The 17,594-nt window shown below is 43.5% G+C and overlaps 1 protein-coding gene across 8 annotated transcripts in view; it reads left to right on the top strand.

The window, feature by feature from the left end:
* Nucleotides 1–16,502, top strand: part of mink1.L (misshapen-like kinase 1 L homeolog) — a 93,072-nt gene extending 76,570 nt beyond the window's left edge. For 4 of the 8 annotated variants that reach the window (XM_041585130.1, XM_041585127.1, XM_041585129.1 and 1 more), the window contains 17 exons: nt 676–906; nt 3,465–3,559; nt 3,879–3,988; nt 4,513–4,601; nt 6,661–6,684; nt 8,297–8,457; nt 8,545–8,665; nt 9,668–9,808; nt 10,610–10,721; nt 10,841–11,011; nt 11,102–11,245; nt 12,305–12,439; nt 12,522–12,622; nt 12,706–12,855; nt 13,090–13,249; nt 13,345–13,484; nt 15,022–16,502. In XM_041585130.1, coding sequence (XP_041441064.1) covers nt 676–906; nt 3,465–3,559; nt 3,879–3,988; nt 4,513–4,601; nt 6,661–6,684; nt 8,297–8,457; nt 8,545–8,665; nt 9,668–9,808; nt 10,610–10,721; nt 10,841–11,011; nt 11,102–11,245; nt 12,305–12,439; nt 12,522–12,622; nt 12,706–12,855; nt 13,090–13,249; nt 13,345–13,484; nt 15,022–15,105 — 2,169 coding nt within the window. In that variant the 3' untranslated portion in view covers nt 15,106–16,502. 8 annotated transcript variants of the gene reach the window in all.
* Nucleotides 16,503–17,594: the final 1,092 nt, after the last annotated feature.

Below are 17,594 nucleotides of genomic sequence, written 5' to 3'. Positions count from 1 at the left end.
TAAGCAGCAGTCCTGTCCTGCTTTATGGCAGCTGAGATTCTAGCTATCTGTATAACAGAACATTCTGTCCCAGTGGCTGCACAGATCCTATCTGATCCCCATTGTAAGCAGCAGTCCTGTCCTGCTTTATGGCAGCTGAGATTCTAGCTATCTGTATAACAGAACATTCTGTCCCAGTGGCTGCACAGATCCTATCTGATCCCCATTGTAAGCAGCAGTCCTGTCCTGCTTTATGGCAGCTGAGATCCTGTACAGATAAAACTTCAGTATTACAGAATGTTCAGTGTCTCGGTTCCAAGGAAATACACATGAGCTACAGGAAAGGTGAATATAACAATATTAATGAGTTGCAGTGAATGAGGAGAGTATAATGAGTATAATGACGGTGTATAACGATGGGATGATGACATTGCAGCCTCTGTCCTGCCTTATTCTCCTGTCTCGTCACTTCTCTCTGACCTTTCTCTTCCCTCCTGTATCTCCATTCCATCTCCTCATTTCAGACTAGGCAGTATCAGCTGGTTGCCCCCAATAACTTTCTTGTTTCTTGAGACATTTCCAGCTGCTGTTGGTTTAAGTGATTGGTATCCAGTTAGATCCAGGTGTATTCGTAACAATGAAGTGGTACAAATTGGGGAGTTACTCATCATTCCATCCCTTTGCACCCCCCATCAGCCACTTCGTACCACTCCTCAGAACCGTGCAGCATTCAGGCCAACTCCCCGACCCAACTCCTTGCAGGACCCGCTGGCTCCCCCTGTCCGTCATGCTCCTGTTCCCCCTCCTGCCGACCGGAATCACCTTTCCCGCCAGAGCTCTGACCCGTCCCCTGATGGGGGGCCACCCTCTTCTCGTCTAGAGAGGGGACCCTGGGTGAAATTGCAGCCCGAGGTGCACCCTCCCAAGGTAACTGGGGTGTGGTTCCTATACAACTCTCTTCTCCTTATTGGAACTCTCAACAACTTGCATTGGGCTGCTCTCTGCTCCTCATTGTACTGCCACTACTTTCTACACCTTTACTAACCCACACGCATATATATTAAAGGGGACCGGTCACCCAGACATAAAAATCTGTATAATAAAAGTCCTTTTCAAATTAAACATGAAATCCAATTTCTATTTTTTATTAAAGCATTCATAGCTGTTGTAAGCTCAACTAAAAATCTCAGCTGTCAATCAAATATTGTCTGCCCCTCCTCTATGCCATGGGAATAGAGGCGGGGCAGACAATTACTTTCACTTTCCATTCCGCACTTCCTACATGTCACTGCTCTCCCCACATTCCCCCGTTCTCTTCACCATTTAATTGTGTAACCAGGACATGGGGATGGACATCAGGTCCCCCATTCTGGTGCACAAACAAGATTCTGAGATGATACAAGACTTGTCTTAATAACAAAATGGCGCCTGCCTGCTTGCTATAATTATGAATTCCCAGACCGAAGAAACGATTCAAATAATTTATATAATGTAATTAAAGTTCATTTTGCTTGACTAATGTGATAAAATAGGATTTGGAATAATTTTTCTGGGTGACGGGTCCCCCTTTAAAGGAGCGGTTCCCCTTTAAGCAAACTTTTAGTATGTTATAGAATGGCCAGTTCTAAGCAATATTTCAATTGGTTTTCATTATTTATTTTTTTATATTTTTTTGTTACTGATTTGCCTTTTTCTTCTGACTCTTTCCAGCTTTCAAATGGGGGTCACTGACCCTCATCTAAAAACAAATGCTCTGTAAGGCTACACATGTATTGTTACTTTTTATTCCTCATCTTACTATACAGGCCCTTTCCTATATATATTCCAATCTCTTATTTAAATCAATGCATGGTTGCTAGGGTAATTTGGACCCTAGCAACCTGACTGCTGTAAATGCAAACCGGCGCACTGCTGAATAAAAAGCGAAATAAGTCAAAAGCCACAAATAATAAAAAATGAAAACCAATTGCAAATTATCTCACAATGTCCCTCTCTACATCAGACTAACAGTTAATTCAAAGATGAACAACCCGTTTAAGGCATTTCCCTCACGTTAAATCGGAAGTATCTGCATCGCTTTGTTGGTTGCGGGACTTTCCTATACATATGCTGATGGCTCTGTCCTTGTCTCCAGTTGCTCCTCACATGGGGACAGTGTTGCAAATAAAGGGTACGCTATCCTGCTCTCCTGTTATTCTGTAGGACAGATAAAGAGCCCAAATGATATTTCTCGTGGCCCATTGGGCTCTGGTGCGTTTTCTATCCCAAGCAGTCCTCTCCTGAGTATGGACTGGGCCTGTTCAATGCAGATGATCATTGTGCAACAAACATCTCAGCGTCACATCATTTGGGGCTTTTGTTGTCTTTGCACAAAATGAAGAGCAGGAGTAAGTGAGAGCTTTGTGGTCTACAAGATTTGGTTGAGCTGCAACTAATAGGATTTAGTTATGGGGGCAAGTTGGCTTCTTCTTCTTGCTGTGTGTGTGTGTGTGACACTTAGGTAAAGAAGACTTGTGGCTATTATAGTGGCACATAGAGAATGCCAGGGATTATATTACCCACCATTCCCTCTGTGTCTTCTTCTCTGGTGCTGGAGTCTCCATCACTTTGCCTTCTGTGTATCCACTACTCATGTCTTACACCGTCCACTACTCATGTCTTACACCGTCCACTACTCATGTCTTACACCGTCCACTACTCATGTCTTACACCGTCCACTACTCATGTCTTACACCGTCCACTACTCATGTCTTACACCGTCCACTACTCATGTCTTACACCGTCCACTACTCATGTCTTACACCATCCACAACTCATGTGTTACACCATCCACAACTCATGTCTTACACCATCCACAACTCATGTCTTACACCGTCCACTACTCATGTCTTACACCGTCCACTACTCATGTCTTACACCTTACCCCAGTACCCCAATCTGTGTCTTCATCACTTTATCTTCCACATATTCAACCCCATATCCTTTCCCATCAACCCATTCTTCTCTCTGTACACTCCATTCATTCTTACATTGTCCCCTGATCCATCTCCTTCCTCTACCAACTTATTCTTCCTGCATTATGTCTCCTGACTGCCTTCTCTCTTAAGGTGGCCATAGACACACAGATCCTATCGTACGAATCGAGGATTCGTACGATTTTCGGATCGTGTATGGCGTGTGCCGACATCTTTCGTCCGGCGGAGATCGGTCGTTTGGACGATCGGTCAGGTTTGATTTTGACCCGACCGATCCTGCCGGAACCCAGGGCACATCGTAATCGGATCGTTCGGCCATGCGGCCGAACAATCAGATTACCCCCGATATAGCCATGTTTGTTAATGGCATATCGGGGAAAGATCCGCTCGTTTGGCGATGTTGCCAAACGAGCAGATCTTTGCATCTATGGCCACCTTTAGTCCCTCTTTCTTAGTCCCTCTCTCTCTTTTTGTCTTTTTACCCCACTAAACCAGTGTGTTTGCATTCAGGTTCCCCAGAGAACAACATCAATAGCCACAGCACTGAATACGAGTGGCTCAGGAGGGAGCAGGCCAGTTCAGCAAGGGCAGCCAGTGAGAGCCAGGTAACTATACATTCTTCTACTCCATTCCCCAGGTAACTACTATACATTCTTCTACTCCATTCCCCAGGTAACTATACATTCTTCTCCATTCCCAGGAAGTCTGTGTATAATTCCAGCGTTTATCCTTCATGTTGGAATAGGTCATTGGGTATAAAAGAGGGAGTCCCTTGCTATGTGAGCCTAATAATGAGAAGCATCACAGTGCGTTCCATGTACAATATGTATTTAGTTACAAGTGATGTCAGGTTTGGCTTGCTTGCTATAGAGACGTGTATCAGAGGGACCCTCCAGTGGTCTGATCATTGTTTTTTCTGTCCAGTAACCCAGATCTGAGAAGGGCAGAGAGTGGCTGGGAGAGAGGAGACTCTTTGCTCCAGTCCCCGCACCCTAACCTGCCCCAGGCTGGCTCTCTCGAGAGGAATCGCATCGGTAAGTCACTTGAATGTCAGTAACCAACATACACCCAAACACTTGCCTACTATTTAATACTATTTACTACCCATTCTCCCAATGTATGCTGTCAGAAAAGGCTGCACACTCGCTAAATTTGCGCCACCACTTACATTTGCACCGCCACTTACATTTGCACCGCCGCTTACATTTGCACCGCCACATACATTTGCACCTCCGCTTACATTTGCACCGCCACATACATTTGCACCTCCGCTTACATTTGCACCGCCACATACATACCCCCAAAACAGCAGCCGTACCCGTATCATGTGCTTTTTTATACTGACATATGTCTTTTGGGCTGCAGACTAAACCATGGCTCCCATTGAGGTGCAGGAGAGAGGGAAACTGCTGTGATTTGCTATAAAGTGGGGTGGGCGCTGCTTCAGTTTTTATGCAAGAGCTTTGTCATTTATCTCATGCAGCTTCGTCACATGATCATTGTTGAACATAAAAGCTTACAAAGTTTAAAGCCACTTGATTTTTCTTTTGTCTTACAGCCCCCCACAAGTTGGAGGAATCCTCTATTAGTCCTCCAGGGAGCAAAACCCCAGGAGAAGAGCATCGATCACGGCCTGGGCGCCCCGCTGTGAGTTTAGGATTAGAAGATTTTCTACCTATTAAAGGAACAGTTCGGTGTAAAAATAAAAACTGGGTAAATAGACAGGCTGTGCAAAATAAATAATGTTTCTAATATAGTTAGTCAGGCAAAAATGTAATGTATAAAGGCTGGAGTGAGTGGATGTGTAACATAATAGCCAGAACACTACTTCCTGCTTTTCAGCTCTCTAACTCTGAGTTAGTCAGTGACTATAAGGGGGGCCACATGGGACATAACTGTTCAGTGAGTTTGCAATTGATCCTCAGCATTCAGCTCAGATTCAAAAGCAACAGTTATGTCCCATGTGGCCCCCCTCAAGTCTCTGATTGGTTACTGCCTGGTAACCAATCATTTGAAAGCAAGAGAGCTGCAAAGCAGGAAGTAGTGTTCTGGCTATTATGTTACACATCCAGTCACTCCAGCCTTTATACATTACATTTTTGACTAACTATATTAGATACATTTTTATTTTGCACAGCCTATTTATTTACCCAGTTTTTATTTTTATACTGGACTTTCATGGATGTAGCTTTCTCAAAGTGCACTAAATGATTACAAATAAACATTTACACCCAGTGTTGTGTAGGGGGTGTATGCAAATAAATCAGTGACATCACAATTACATCTTAACTGTGACACACAAGACAGATTAATCAAAACATACAAAAAACTGAGTAATGGCAAAAAAGAACAAAAAAACGAACCCAGATCAGAAGTGCATATGAAAACATGGTTATATATGTCCTAAATTGTTGCAATAAATAAACACCCTTAAAAACATTCAGTATTACATTTCTACCGCTATGTATCCATACTTCTTCCACTGCTCAGCAAAAAACTGAGCAATGGAAAAAATAAAACACATTTTATTTTTTTCCATTGCTCTTTGTTTTTTTGTATGCTTTGATTGCTCTGTCTTGTGTCTCACAGTTAAGATGTAATTGTGATGTCACTGGTAACTAGGGTCCAAGTTCCCCTAGCAACCATGCATTGATTTGAACTAGAGACTGGAATATGAATAGGAGAGGTCTGAATAGAAGGATCAGGAATAAAAAGTAACAATAACAATACATTTGTAGCCTTACAGAGCAATTGCTTTTAGAAGGGAGTCAGCGACCCCCATTTGAAAGCGGCAAAGAGCCAGAAGAAAAAAAGCAAATACCGGTATCTATAAAACTATAAAAAATAAATAAATAATGAAGACCAATTGAAAAGTTGCTTTGAATTGGCCGTTCTATAACATAATAAAAGTTACCTTAAAGGTGAACCACCCCTTAAAAAGAGAAGGAAAGCTACCGAAGCAGTTTATTGCCAATAGATTAGTCACAATAGTTCAAGTTATAACACTATATTTATTCTGTAGAAGGATTTTCCATACTGAATAAACAACTCTAGAAGCTCTGTTTGTTTAGGATAGCAGCTGCCATATTAACTTGGTGTGACATCACTTCCTGCCTGAGTCTCTACCTGCTCCCTCATAGCTCTGGGCTCGGATTACAGCAGGGATGGGAGGAAGGAGGGAGAGAGGAGCAAACTGAGCATGCTCAAGCCCTAGCCCTGGAGGTTTAAGCTGAAAACAGGAAGTCTGATACAGAAGCCCATGAGTACACAATAGAAGGAAAGAAATACAGTGTTTCTTTTGACAGAGGACTCAGAGGGTTTACTGATGTAGTTATATAGACCTTCCTGATAAAGCTTACTTAGTTTTAGCCTTTCCTTCTCCTTTAATGACTACAAATTTATAGTTATTGCTTTTCAGGCCTCTCCTATTCATATTCCAGTCTCTTATTCATATCAATTCATGGTTGCTAGGGGAATTTGGACCCTAGCAACAGGATTGCAGACATTGCAAGCTGGAGTGCTGTTGAATTTAAAGCTAAATGACTAGCAGCCGGGCAGTGCATTTCTGAGTATGACATCTGGTGCTTTTTATACTGTATCCGTGTTTCTCCTCATTATCCTGACACTTGTTCTCTTACATGATTTCTTTTCCTTATGCTGAATCCATTTACCTTTCCCTTTCTCTCCCTTTATCTGCTGCTGTCAGAGCTATAAGAGAGCCATAGGAGAGGTTAGTCCATGCACTTGTGTCTCTGGGAGCCATTGCTGGAGAGAAGCTTTAAAGGGCAAGGCAACCCCAAAATTAAAATGTGCCTAATAAAAAAAAAATATATAATTCTAAGCAACTTTTCCAATACACATTTAGTTAAACATTTTCAGTGGTTTTAAAGTTGTTTGTAAAAGCAATTAATATTGGAAACAGCATTTGCTTAACTCCTGGTTGTTACTGACAACTAATCTCCCCGAACTCCCCGAATGCCATCCTGCTTGCGATTTTCCTTCTAGCCAATGGGGATACATTTCGTGGAGATTAGACGCCCGAAAGAAGAGGAGATTTGTCGCCGGGCGACTAATTTCCCCGAATCGCCGCACGTGTCTCTTCCCTTAGACATCGGGGCAGAGAATAGACACAGACAAATACTGCTTTCAATAGCAATACATATACAAATAACTTTAAAACCATCGAAAATGTGTAATGAATGTATAATACAACTATGTTTTCTTTTATTAGGCAAATTTTTATTTTGGGGGTTGACTTGTCCTTTAATATGAGTGGGAGACTTCCACTGCTAACTGGGACAGACTTTGGGGGTCTGTGACCCTGGAATGGACTTGGTGGGCAAGAATGTGGTAAACTGGTGGTCACTGCTGGGTGGATGGGGTGCATGGCGGATTACGGGATGGGGTGCATGGCAGATTACGGGATGGGGTGCATGAGGGATTCGGGGATGGGGTGCCTGTAGACTCAATGGGGCTCATTTATCAACACTGGGAAAATTTGCCCATGGGCAGTTACCTATAGCAACCAATCAGTGATTAGCTTTTTGAAGCCAGCTGCAAGTAGGACAATGAATGCAGCAATCTGATTGGTTGCCATGGGTTACTGCCCATGGGCAAATTTGCCCAGTGTTGATAAATGACCCCCAGTGTATGTGTTGCACATGTGCGACATGGTGTATCAGTGGGGGTCATTTAGCAACACTGGGCAAATTTGCCCATGGGCAGTAACCCATGGCAACCAATCAGATTGCTGCATTCATTGTTCTACTTGCAGCTGGCTTTAAAAAGTTACTCACTGATTTGTTGCTATGGGTAACTGCCCGTGGGCAAATTTGCCAAGTGTTGATAAATGAGCCCCAGTGTGTTTATACTACAACATAGTTTCATCTTTTCTTTCTTGCTTTTGTTCTTTTTTAATTGTGTTTTTTTTTTTGGGATGCACCGAATGCGCTATTTTGGATATGGCCGAACCCCTGAATTCTTCGCGAAAGATTCGACCGAATACCGAACCAACTCTGAATCCTAATTTGCATATGCAAATTAGAGGTGGGAGGGGAAAACATTTTTTACTTCCTTGTTTTGTGACAAAAAGTCACACAATTTCCCTCTCTGTCCCTAATTTGCATATGTAAATTAGGATTCGGTTCAGCCGGGCAGAAGGATTTGGCTGAATTTGAATTCTGCTGAAAAGGCCGAATCCTGGATTTTGTGCATCCCTAGTTTTTTCTGTCTGCTACTTCCTGTTACCTCTCTCTCTTCTTAGCTTTCCTCTGCCTCGCACTTGAATTTTCATTCACCTTTCTAATATAAAGATTCTCCCTGTTTTCTCCTTCCTCTAATAGGATCACCTGCTGGTGAAGGACCGGCCTGAAGATGTGCCCAAAGCTCCTAAGAAAGCCTTGGACTACTCTTCCTCCAGCGATGAACTGGACAGCAGTGATGAAGAGGAAGAGGAGGGCGATGCTGAGAGGCAGGAGCCCAGCAGGGACAGTTCAGGAGCCAGGTATAATATATATAATATATAATGCTGTGTATTGCTTGGGAAGGGGGTCCTGTGCATGTTGCTGATTGGTGCTTTCCCTCATTCCAGTCGGAGCGGGCGAGACGCAGATACAGACAGTGTCAGTACTATGGTGGTTCATGATGTGGAGGAGCTGATGGGGAGCACATCTGACAGTTCCTATGGAGACGGCACCATGGTTGTTCAGAGAGTGAGACGTCATTTGCCATGATTTTATGAGACTCCAGCCTAAAAGCCCCCCTTTGGATACCCTATTGCCCCTGCTCCCAGTACAATGACCATAGCTGGATGTGTGTGTTAAGGGGTTTGATTAGTCACAATAGTGCAAGCTAAAACACTATATTTATTCTGCAGAATGCTTTACCATACCTGAGTAATCAGCTCTAGATGTTTAGGATAGCAGCTGCCATATTAGCTTGGTGTGACATCACTTCCTGCCTGAGTGTCTCCTCATCGCTCTGGGCTCAGGTTGTAGCAGGGAGGAGGGAGAGAGGAGCAAACTGAGCATGCTCAAGCCCGTGCCCAGGAGGTTTAAAGGGATGGTTCACCTTTCAGTTAACTTTCAGTATGTTATAGAATGACCAATTCTAAGCAGCTTTTCAATTGGTCTTCATTATTTATTTTAATAGTTTTTAAATGATATGCCTTTTTCTTCTGATTCTTTTCAGCCTTCAAACAGAGGGATACTGACTCTATCTAAAACAAATGCTCTGTAAAGCTGCAAATGTATTTGTTTTGCTACTTTTTATTACTTGTCTTCTTATTCAGGCCTCTCCTATTCATATTCTTGTCTCTTATTCAAATCAGTGCATGGTTGCTAGGCTCATTTGGACCTGAGCAACCATATTGCTTAAACTGCAAACTGGAGAGCTGCTGAATAAAAAGCTAAATAAATCAAAAACCAGAAATAATAAAAAATTAAAACCAATTGCAAATTGTCTCGGAATATCCCTCTCTACATCAAACTAACAGTTAATTTAAAGGTGAACAATCCCTTTAAGCTGAAAACAGGAAGTCTGATACAGAAGCCCATGAGTACACAATAGAAGGAAAGAAATGTGCTGTTTCTATTAACAGAGGACTCAGAGCAGCATTACTTTGAGGACTTTCTGATAAATCTTACTTACTTTTAACCTTTCCTTCTCCTTTAACATAATGGCAGCCTCACCTTGGCTCTCCCTTTACTTTGCAGACGCCGGAGGAGGAACGCAGTCTCCTTCACGCTGACAGTAATGGATATACCAACCTGCCTGATGTTGTGCAGCCAAGCCATTCTCCCACCGAGCCCAAGGGACAGGGCACTTCTCCCAGCAAGGAGGGCAACGGCTCAGATGTAAGAGAGGAAGACAGAGAGGGAAAATACAGTTTGGGGGGAACTTTACAACATAAACATCAAGAAGTGGAGAGGAGTTAAAGGAAAATTAAACCCTAAAAATGAATGTGGCTAAAAATGTCCTATTTGATATAGTGAACTTATTGCACGAGGCTAAAGTTTGAGCTTGTCAATAGCAGCAATGATCCAGGACTTCAAACTTGTCACAGGGGGTCACCATCTTGGAAAGTGTCTGTGACACTCACATGCTCAGTGGGCTCTGATTGGCTGTTGAGAAGCTAAGCTTAGGGCTCGTCACTAATTATCCAGCAGAAAATGAGCTTCCCTGGCTGTAATATAAGATGATGCTACAGGTTTGCTGATTATTCAATTCTGATGCTAATTGCACTGGTTTCTGTGCTGCCATGTAGTAATTATGTGTATTAATTACTAATCAGCCTTATATTGTGACATTTCTATTCTATGTGTACTGTATATTGTGAGTGGCTCCCTAAGCTCAGTAAGTGACAGCAGCACAGAGCATGTGAATCAGTGAATCAGCAGAAAAGAAGATGGGGAGCTACTGGGGCATCTTTGGAGACACAGATCTTTACTGCTAAAGGGGTGTGGTTGCCTTGGGCTGGTACAGAAGCACAAAACATCATGTACAACATTTCTACCTACTTCTTTAGTTAGGCTTTAGTTCTCCTTTAATAGGTCGTGTATATATTGGGCTGATTGTTTGGCAGCATAAAACAGCTAGAAGGTCTAGCCCTGTCTCACTGGCTGAATAACAAGCTCACTTTTCTTCCTTTTTCCCAGTATCAGTCTCGTGGTTTGGTGAAAGCGCCTCCCAAAACCTCATTTACAATGTTTGTAGACCTCGGACTGTATCAGTCATCAGGGGGAGGAGGAGACACAATTCCCGTGGCAGGTAATCAGACTGCTTTCTGTTTCTGAATGCGTGAACCCATGTTATAGACTTGCATCGACATTAGTCTTTAGCCAATCAGCACTCGCTTTGTCATCAGCAACACGTTCTTTCTTTTGCAGCGTCCTATGTGAGCGGAGACCCAGCCCGACTGGAGCAGCTGAAATACGAAGCTCGGAAGGGATCTGTGGTGAATGTAAATCCGACCAACACGAGGCCTCACAGTGACACGCCAGAGATCAGAAAGTACAAGAAGAGATTCAACTCGGAAATCCTTTGCGCCGCTCTCTGGGGTGAGACGGGTGGAAGGAGTCTGACTTCTCGTGAAGTGTTTCGTAGTTTATTATTCCTCTTATTTATTTGTTCCTTATTCTCTCCCGCAGGGGTGAACCTGTTGGTCGGCACAGAAAATGGACTGATGCTATTGGACCGCAGTGGTCAGGGCAAAGTATACACCCTGATTACCCGCCGACGCTTCCAACAGATGGACGTCCTTGAGGGACTCAACTTGCTCATTACTATAAGTGGTAATGGAACTTTACTATGAGAATAATGAGGACTGCAACTTTTAGGGTACTGGCACACGGGTAGATTCAGGGAGATTAGTCACCAGGTGACAAATATCTTCTTCGCAGCGACTAATCTTCCCAATCTGCCTTCCACCGGCTAAAATGAAAATCGCCTGGGGGCAGGCACTTGTAATTGCCTCACAAGGAAACTTCGGGCGACTTCGGAAAACAAAGTGCTCCGAGTGCCTGCCCACAGGCAATTCTAATTTTAGCCAGCGGAAGGCTGATCGGGGAGCTTAGTCGCCGCGAAAAAAAAGAGATTTGTCTCCTGGAGACTAATCTCCCCGAATCTGCCCCTGTGCCCAGACCCTAAGACAGTAGAATAGTAGAACAAATTGTAGCCAATGGGAACATTAGAAACTGAAATGCTATGGCAAATTTAATTGCGGTAGTGAGTTAGAGCAATACAATGTTCACATCTATCAGTATTAAAGGAACAGTTCAGTGTAAAAATAAAAACTGGGTAAATAGATAGATAGGTTTGAAATTTGGCTGAATCTTTCGCGAAGGATTCGGGGGTTCGGCCGAATCCAAATAGTGGATTCAGTGCATCCCTAGTATAAAGACTGGAGTGACTGGATATGGAACAGAACAGAACACTACTTCCTGCTTTTCAGCTCTCTAACACTGAGTTAGTCAGTGACTATAAGGGGGGCCACATGGGACATAACTGATCAGTGAGTTTGTAATTGATCCTCAGCATTCAGCTCAGATTCAAAAGCAACAGTTATGTCCCATGTGCCCCCCTCAAGTCTCTGATTGGTTACTGCCTGGTAACCAATCAGGGGAAAGCAAGAGAGCTGGAAGTAGTGTTCTGGCTATTATGTTACACATCCAGTCACTCCAGCCTTTATACATTACATTTTTGTCTAACTAACTATATTAGATACATTTTTTATTTTGCACAGCCTGTCTATTTACCCAGTTTTTATTTTTACACTGAACTGGAGTAAAAAGCATCTCTGTATGAAATGAGGTTCATCTATTTTGCTAATGAACTCTCTCACTGAAACCCAGGTAAGAGGAACAAGCTGCGGGTGTATTACCTCTCTTGGCTGCGCAACAAGATCCTCCATAACGACCCCGAGGTGGAGAAGAAGCAAGGCTGGAGCACAGTGGGAGACATGGATGGGTGTGTGCATTACAAAGTTGGTAAGGGCTGTTGTTCTGATAACTGAACAGTGAAGCATAACTAGAGCAGGGCTGGGATTCATTTTCGCTTTACACCACTCAGTGAAATACGAGCGCATCAAGTTCCTTGTGATTGCACTGAAAAACTCCGTAGAGGTTTACGCCTGGGCCCCCAAACCCTACCACAAGTTTATGGCCTTTAAGGTAAGGAACAGTCAATTGTGTGTGTGTGTGACAACAGCTCTATCATGTGGTCTTACTAACGTCTCCTCTCTCGACCAATCCAGTCGTTTACAGATATTCCCCACCGGCCCCAGCTGGTTGACCTAACAGTGGAGGAAGGCCAAAGGCTTAAGGTCATCTACGGTTCCTGCTCAGGATTCCACGCCGTTGATGTCGACTCTGGAAACAACTACGATATTTACATCCCTGTCCATGTAAGTGACTTGAGTTCCAGGCCTGTGGTTGCTCCTTGAGATTTACTTTACTTGCGAATTTACTTTACAATTGTCGTCTAAATCATTGTAGAGATAGCATGCCATTGGGCTCAGATCAAGCTGAGAATTTATTCATTGTTATATCAGTCCAGTAGACTCCTATCCAGAGTGTTGAGGTGTGGCCTATATACAATCCCTCTCTCCTTCATCAGCTGCTGTCCTCTTGTTATTTAGATCCAGAGCCAGATCAATCCCCATGCCATCATCTTTCTGCCAAACACCGACGGCATGGAGATGCTGCTCTGCTACGAGGACGAGGGAGTCTATGTCAACACCTACGGGCGTATCATCAAGGACGTGGTGCTGCAGTGGGGAGAGATGCCCACCTCTGTTGGTAAGTGAAGACTTATGCGCAGTATTCATTCTATTACTCTTGTGTGTGTTGTATGACTCTATGAACTGCCAGCCTCTTCTCTTTCTCCTGTGTAGCTTATATCTGCTCAAACCAGATCATGGGCTGGGGGGAAAAGGCCATTGAGATCCGTTCAGTGGAGACAGGACACCTGGATGGAGTCTTCATGCACAAGAGAGCTCAGCGGTTGAAGTTCCTGTGTGAACGCAACGACAAGGTAATTGGCTGGGCAGTAAAGAGTCTAGCAAATGTCTCATTATGGGTCTGTTTATATGCAACATCCTTAAAGCTCGCTCTGCTGTAGGTTAGGCTCCCAGCCCATCAGTTTCAGTTAAAGAAGAAGGAAAGCTAGTGATGCAGTTAATTGCCAAATGATTACCCACAATAGTGCAAGCTGTATCACTGCAGAATACTTTACCATACTTGAGTAAACCGCTCTAGAAGCTCTGTTTGTTTAGGATAGCAGCAGCCATATTAGCTTGGTGTGACATCACTTCCTGTCTGAGTCTCTTCCTGCTCACTCACCTCTGGGCTCAGATTACAGGAGGAGGGGGAGAGGAGCAAACTGAGCATGCTCAAGCCCGAGCCCTGGAGGTTTAAGCTGAAAACAGTTAGTCTGATACAGAAGCCCATGAGTACACAATAGAAGGAAAGAAATGTGATGTTTCTTTTGACAGAGGACTCAGAGCAGCATTACTTTGAGGGGTTACTGGTGTATTTATATAGACCTTTCTGATAAAGCTTACTTACTTTTAGCCTTTCTTTCTCCTTTAAACCAAGATGGTAATGTATTGTGTATATATGTTTGGTATGATATAAGTACTTTAAAGAGATACTGTCGCAGGAAAACACGTTTTTTTTCCAAAGCACATCAGTTAATAGTGCTGCTCCAGCAGAATTCTGCACTGAAATCCTTTTTTTAAAGGAGCAAACAGATTTTTCTTATATTTAATTTTGGAGTGGGGCTAGACATATTGTTAGTTTCCCAGGAGCCCTCAGGTCATGTGACTTGTGCTCTGATAAACTTCAGTCACTCTTTACTGCTACACTGTAAGTTGGAGTGATATCAACCCCCTCCCTTTCCCCCAGAAGCCTAACAACAGAACAATGAGCAGCTAACCAGACAGCAGCTCCCTAACACCTCTGCTGTAGGATTTGTTTGTATTGCTAAATTTGCTCCCTCGCCCCACTTACTGGTAGACATGAGAATAGCACCAAAGCGGAAAACCTTGGGTGCTATTCTCCTGTCTACCACTAGGGAGCACGACCTAAGTCGTGGTATACTACAATGGGAAGAAACAATAGCTGTCTCAAAGCAGTTCCATCCTGAAGTGTCAGCTTCTTCTCAAAGCTCAGAATCAGCCACAATGCACTGAGATGGCGCCTCCCCACAAATATAACAGCTGAAAAAATACATTTGTTGGTTCAATAGAGTGAATTGTAAAGAGTGTAATTTAGAAATAAAAATCATGACGGAATCCCTTTAGGTAGAAAGCACCTTCCCTGTGTTTGCTTATTGAGACTTGCTTGCACACAGTCTGGGGGGGGGGGGGGCAAATAAGCGAGGGTGGGATTCTATAGTCATTTGCTATGAGTAATGATAGTGTATGTATAAAGTGCTAGCTTCATGTGCCAGACCAGGACTGACCTACACCAGGACATGGCTCTACATCGATCCCCCCAATCATTGGCATTATGTGACCCAACAAGTAGCGCACCTATAACCCCTGTATTTTTGTTTTCTTACTCTTCAGGTGTTCTTTGCCTCCGTCCGTTCCGGCGGGAGCAGCCAGGTGTATTTCATGACTCTGAATCGCAGTTGTATCATGAACTGGTGAGCGAGAAGAGGATGGAAGCGAGGGAGTGAATGGTCTCCCCATACCCTACACACTGGAGTCCCTTCGTCTTTCTGTTCCGATGCTTCTTACTCCAGACTACAGTGCCTCTTGTTTGCTTTTAGTTTGGCTGCAGTCTAATTTATTGAGGTCTTCTCTAACACTAGAAACCCAATCCAAGCACCCACCACATCTCCAGTTTTCAATGGATAAAGGGTATAAACAGAGCCGAAATGGACAGAACATTGCCCCGGGCACATGGATCGCCACCGAGTATTCTGGTTGGTCTCTGAGGTCCTTCACTGAGCTCTTTACAGTGGCAACTTGAACCCCCAACCTCGGGGTTAATGAGCTGCTAGACATGTAGGTCTCACACACACACACACTGAGCCTCAGGGTGAAGGAACGTGGGATACGACAGATTTGCACACACACAGATTCCTATCAACCAATAGGATCGCGGCGCTTATGAGATGCAATTTAACTATGACACTTTTAAAAAAATAAAATAAAAAAGGAAGATTCCCACAATAGAGTTAAATATAAAGGCACTTTATCAGCTGTATAATTACTAGCAGTCACAATCAGGGGGTCCTGGTGTAAATGGAGTGTTTCTCCTTTTACACCGGCCCCCTCTGTCCTCCTTTAGCTTTAAGTGGCGTATTTCTTACCTTCAGTTTGTCTAAACTGCCAGCCGGGTGCATTCCTGGAGAAACATGGACCTGTGCAGCCCACTTTACTCTTTCAGCCTCGCCTTCTAGATCCGCTTGTAATTGGGAAAAAAAAAGTGTGTTGCCTCGTGGTGCTGTCGCTATTTGTTTTTTGGGGGCGCAGTTGCACCCCCAGACTTCCGTTAACGTGGGACAGGCAGTGAACAAAGTCATACGGAAATAAACTAGGCTTTAATGCTCAGCAGCTGCACTGAGAGGCCCCCCCACCTGCTGCAGGACCCCCTCAAAAGATTTAGCCATTATCGTTTCGGAAGACGGGGTCACAGAGCTTTAGGCGCCTCTCATTCAGAGTAACCGATCAAGTTTCGTACTTCGAAAATCAGTGGCACCTCCCTACAGGTGAAATTAAACACCACAATGCAGAATATTCAAGCAGAGACTCAACCAAAAATAAAAACACCTTGAGAAATGGCTTTTATTTCCAAATAATCTTATTTCCCCGGTAATCGAACTTGGACGCACGACGCTGCCCTACAGAAAGTGACAATCACGGTGTTCGATGACGTGCGGCGGAATCGTTATTTTTGTAAACTGACAAAGACGCCGATTATTAGGAGGTGACACGATATTTTATGTAGCAAATTGTACAAAGGTTGGGGGTGAAAAATGAGGAATGATGAAGAGGGTGATGTTATTGCTCTTCAAATAAAATGATGTCTGCTACTAATAGATCCCTAGTCTTGTCCAATGTCTCTTCAGCAGCTCAGCCACGATTGCAGGTCCATATCCCCAAAACACAGAGGAGGTCAATCGAGTTCAGCTCCAAGCGAGTAGCAGTGCACCGGTACAATACAGATTCCTTGGGCATTTTATCTGCTCCAGTAGAGCTCCACTTCAGGTATTTAGAGAGGTCAGTGTTACCCAAATTACTGAGACTCGTGTGCAGCAAATCCATTTCATCATCAACAATCGTTATATATAGGGATTCGGATTCCACCTTTTTCAGCAGGATTCGGCCAATCCAAATCCCAATTTGCATTTGCAAATTAGGGGTGGGATGGAAATCAAGTGGGTGTCACAAAAAAGAAGTAAAAATTGTTTTCCCCTTCCCACCCCTAATTTGCATATGCAAATTCAGTTCAGTATTCGGCCGAATCATTCGCAAAATAGTGGATTCGGTGCATCCCTAATATACAGCACCAGCACGCTGTGCATTAAGTGCTCAAACTCATTGAACAAACAAGGAGGGCCCTGCTCACAAGAGCTTACAATCATAATAATAGGTTACAACATCAGTGCTATACTAAGCACACCAGCAGATGGCAGACAAAATTCAACATTGCCTGTAAGCGCTAACGTTGCAAGAAAATTAAATTTTTAAAATCCACATTTAAATCCGATTTCCTTCAGCTGTTTGATATACATTTTAATTAGTCTTATGGTGCAATAATGGTGCCTTCCCAGCCGGTTACCTGTAGCAATATGTTATTAAAGGAACAGTAACGCCAAAATATGAAAGCCTTTTAAAGTAATTACAGATAAGTACTACTACTATAGTTTATATAAACAAGCTGCTGTGTAACCATGGGGGCAGCCATTCAAGCACAGGATACACAGTAGATAACAGATAAGTACTACTATAGTTTATATAAACAAGCTGCTGTGTAGCCATGGGGGCAGCCATTCAAGCACAGGATACACAGTAGATAACAGATAAGTACTACTATAGTTTATATAAACAAGCTGCTGTGTAACCATGGGGACAGCCATTCAAGCACAGGATACACAGTAGATAACAGATAAGCACTACTATAGTTTATA

This window comes from Xenopus laevis, chromosome 3L (assembly GCF_017654675.1).
Source record: "Xenopus laevis strain J_2021 chromosome 3L, Xenopus_laevis_v10.1, whole genome shotgun sequence".
Taxonomy (NCBI): Eukaryota; Metazoa; Chordata; class Amphibia; order Anura; family Pipidae; genus Xenopus; species Xenopus laevis.
This window is presented reverse-complemented; position numbering and strand designations above follow the sequence as displayed.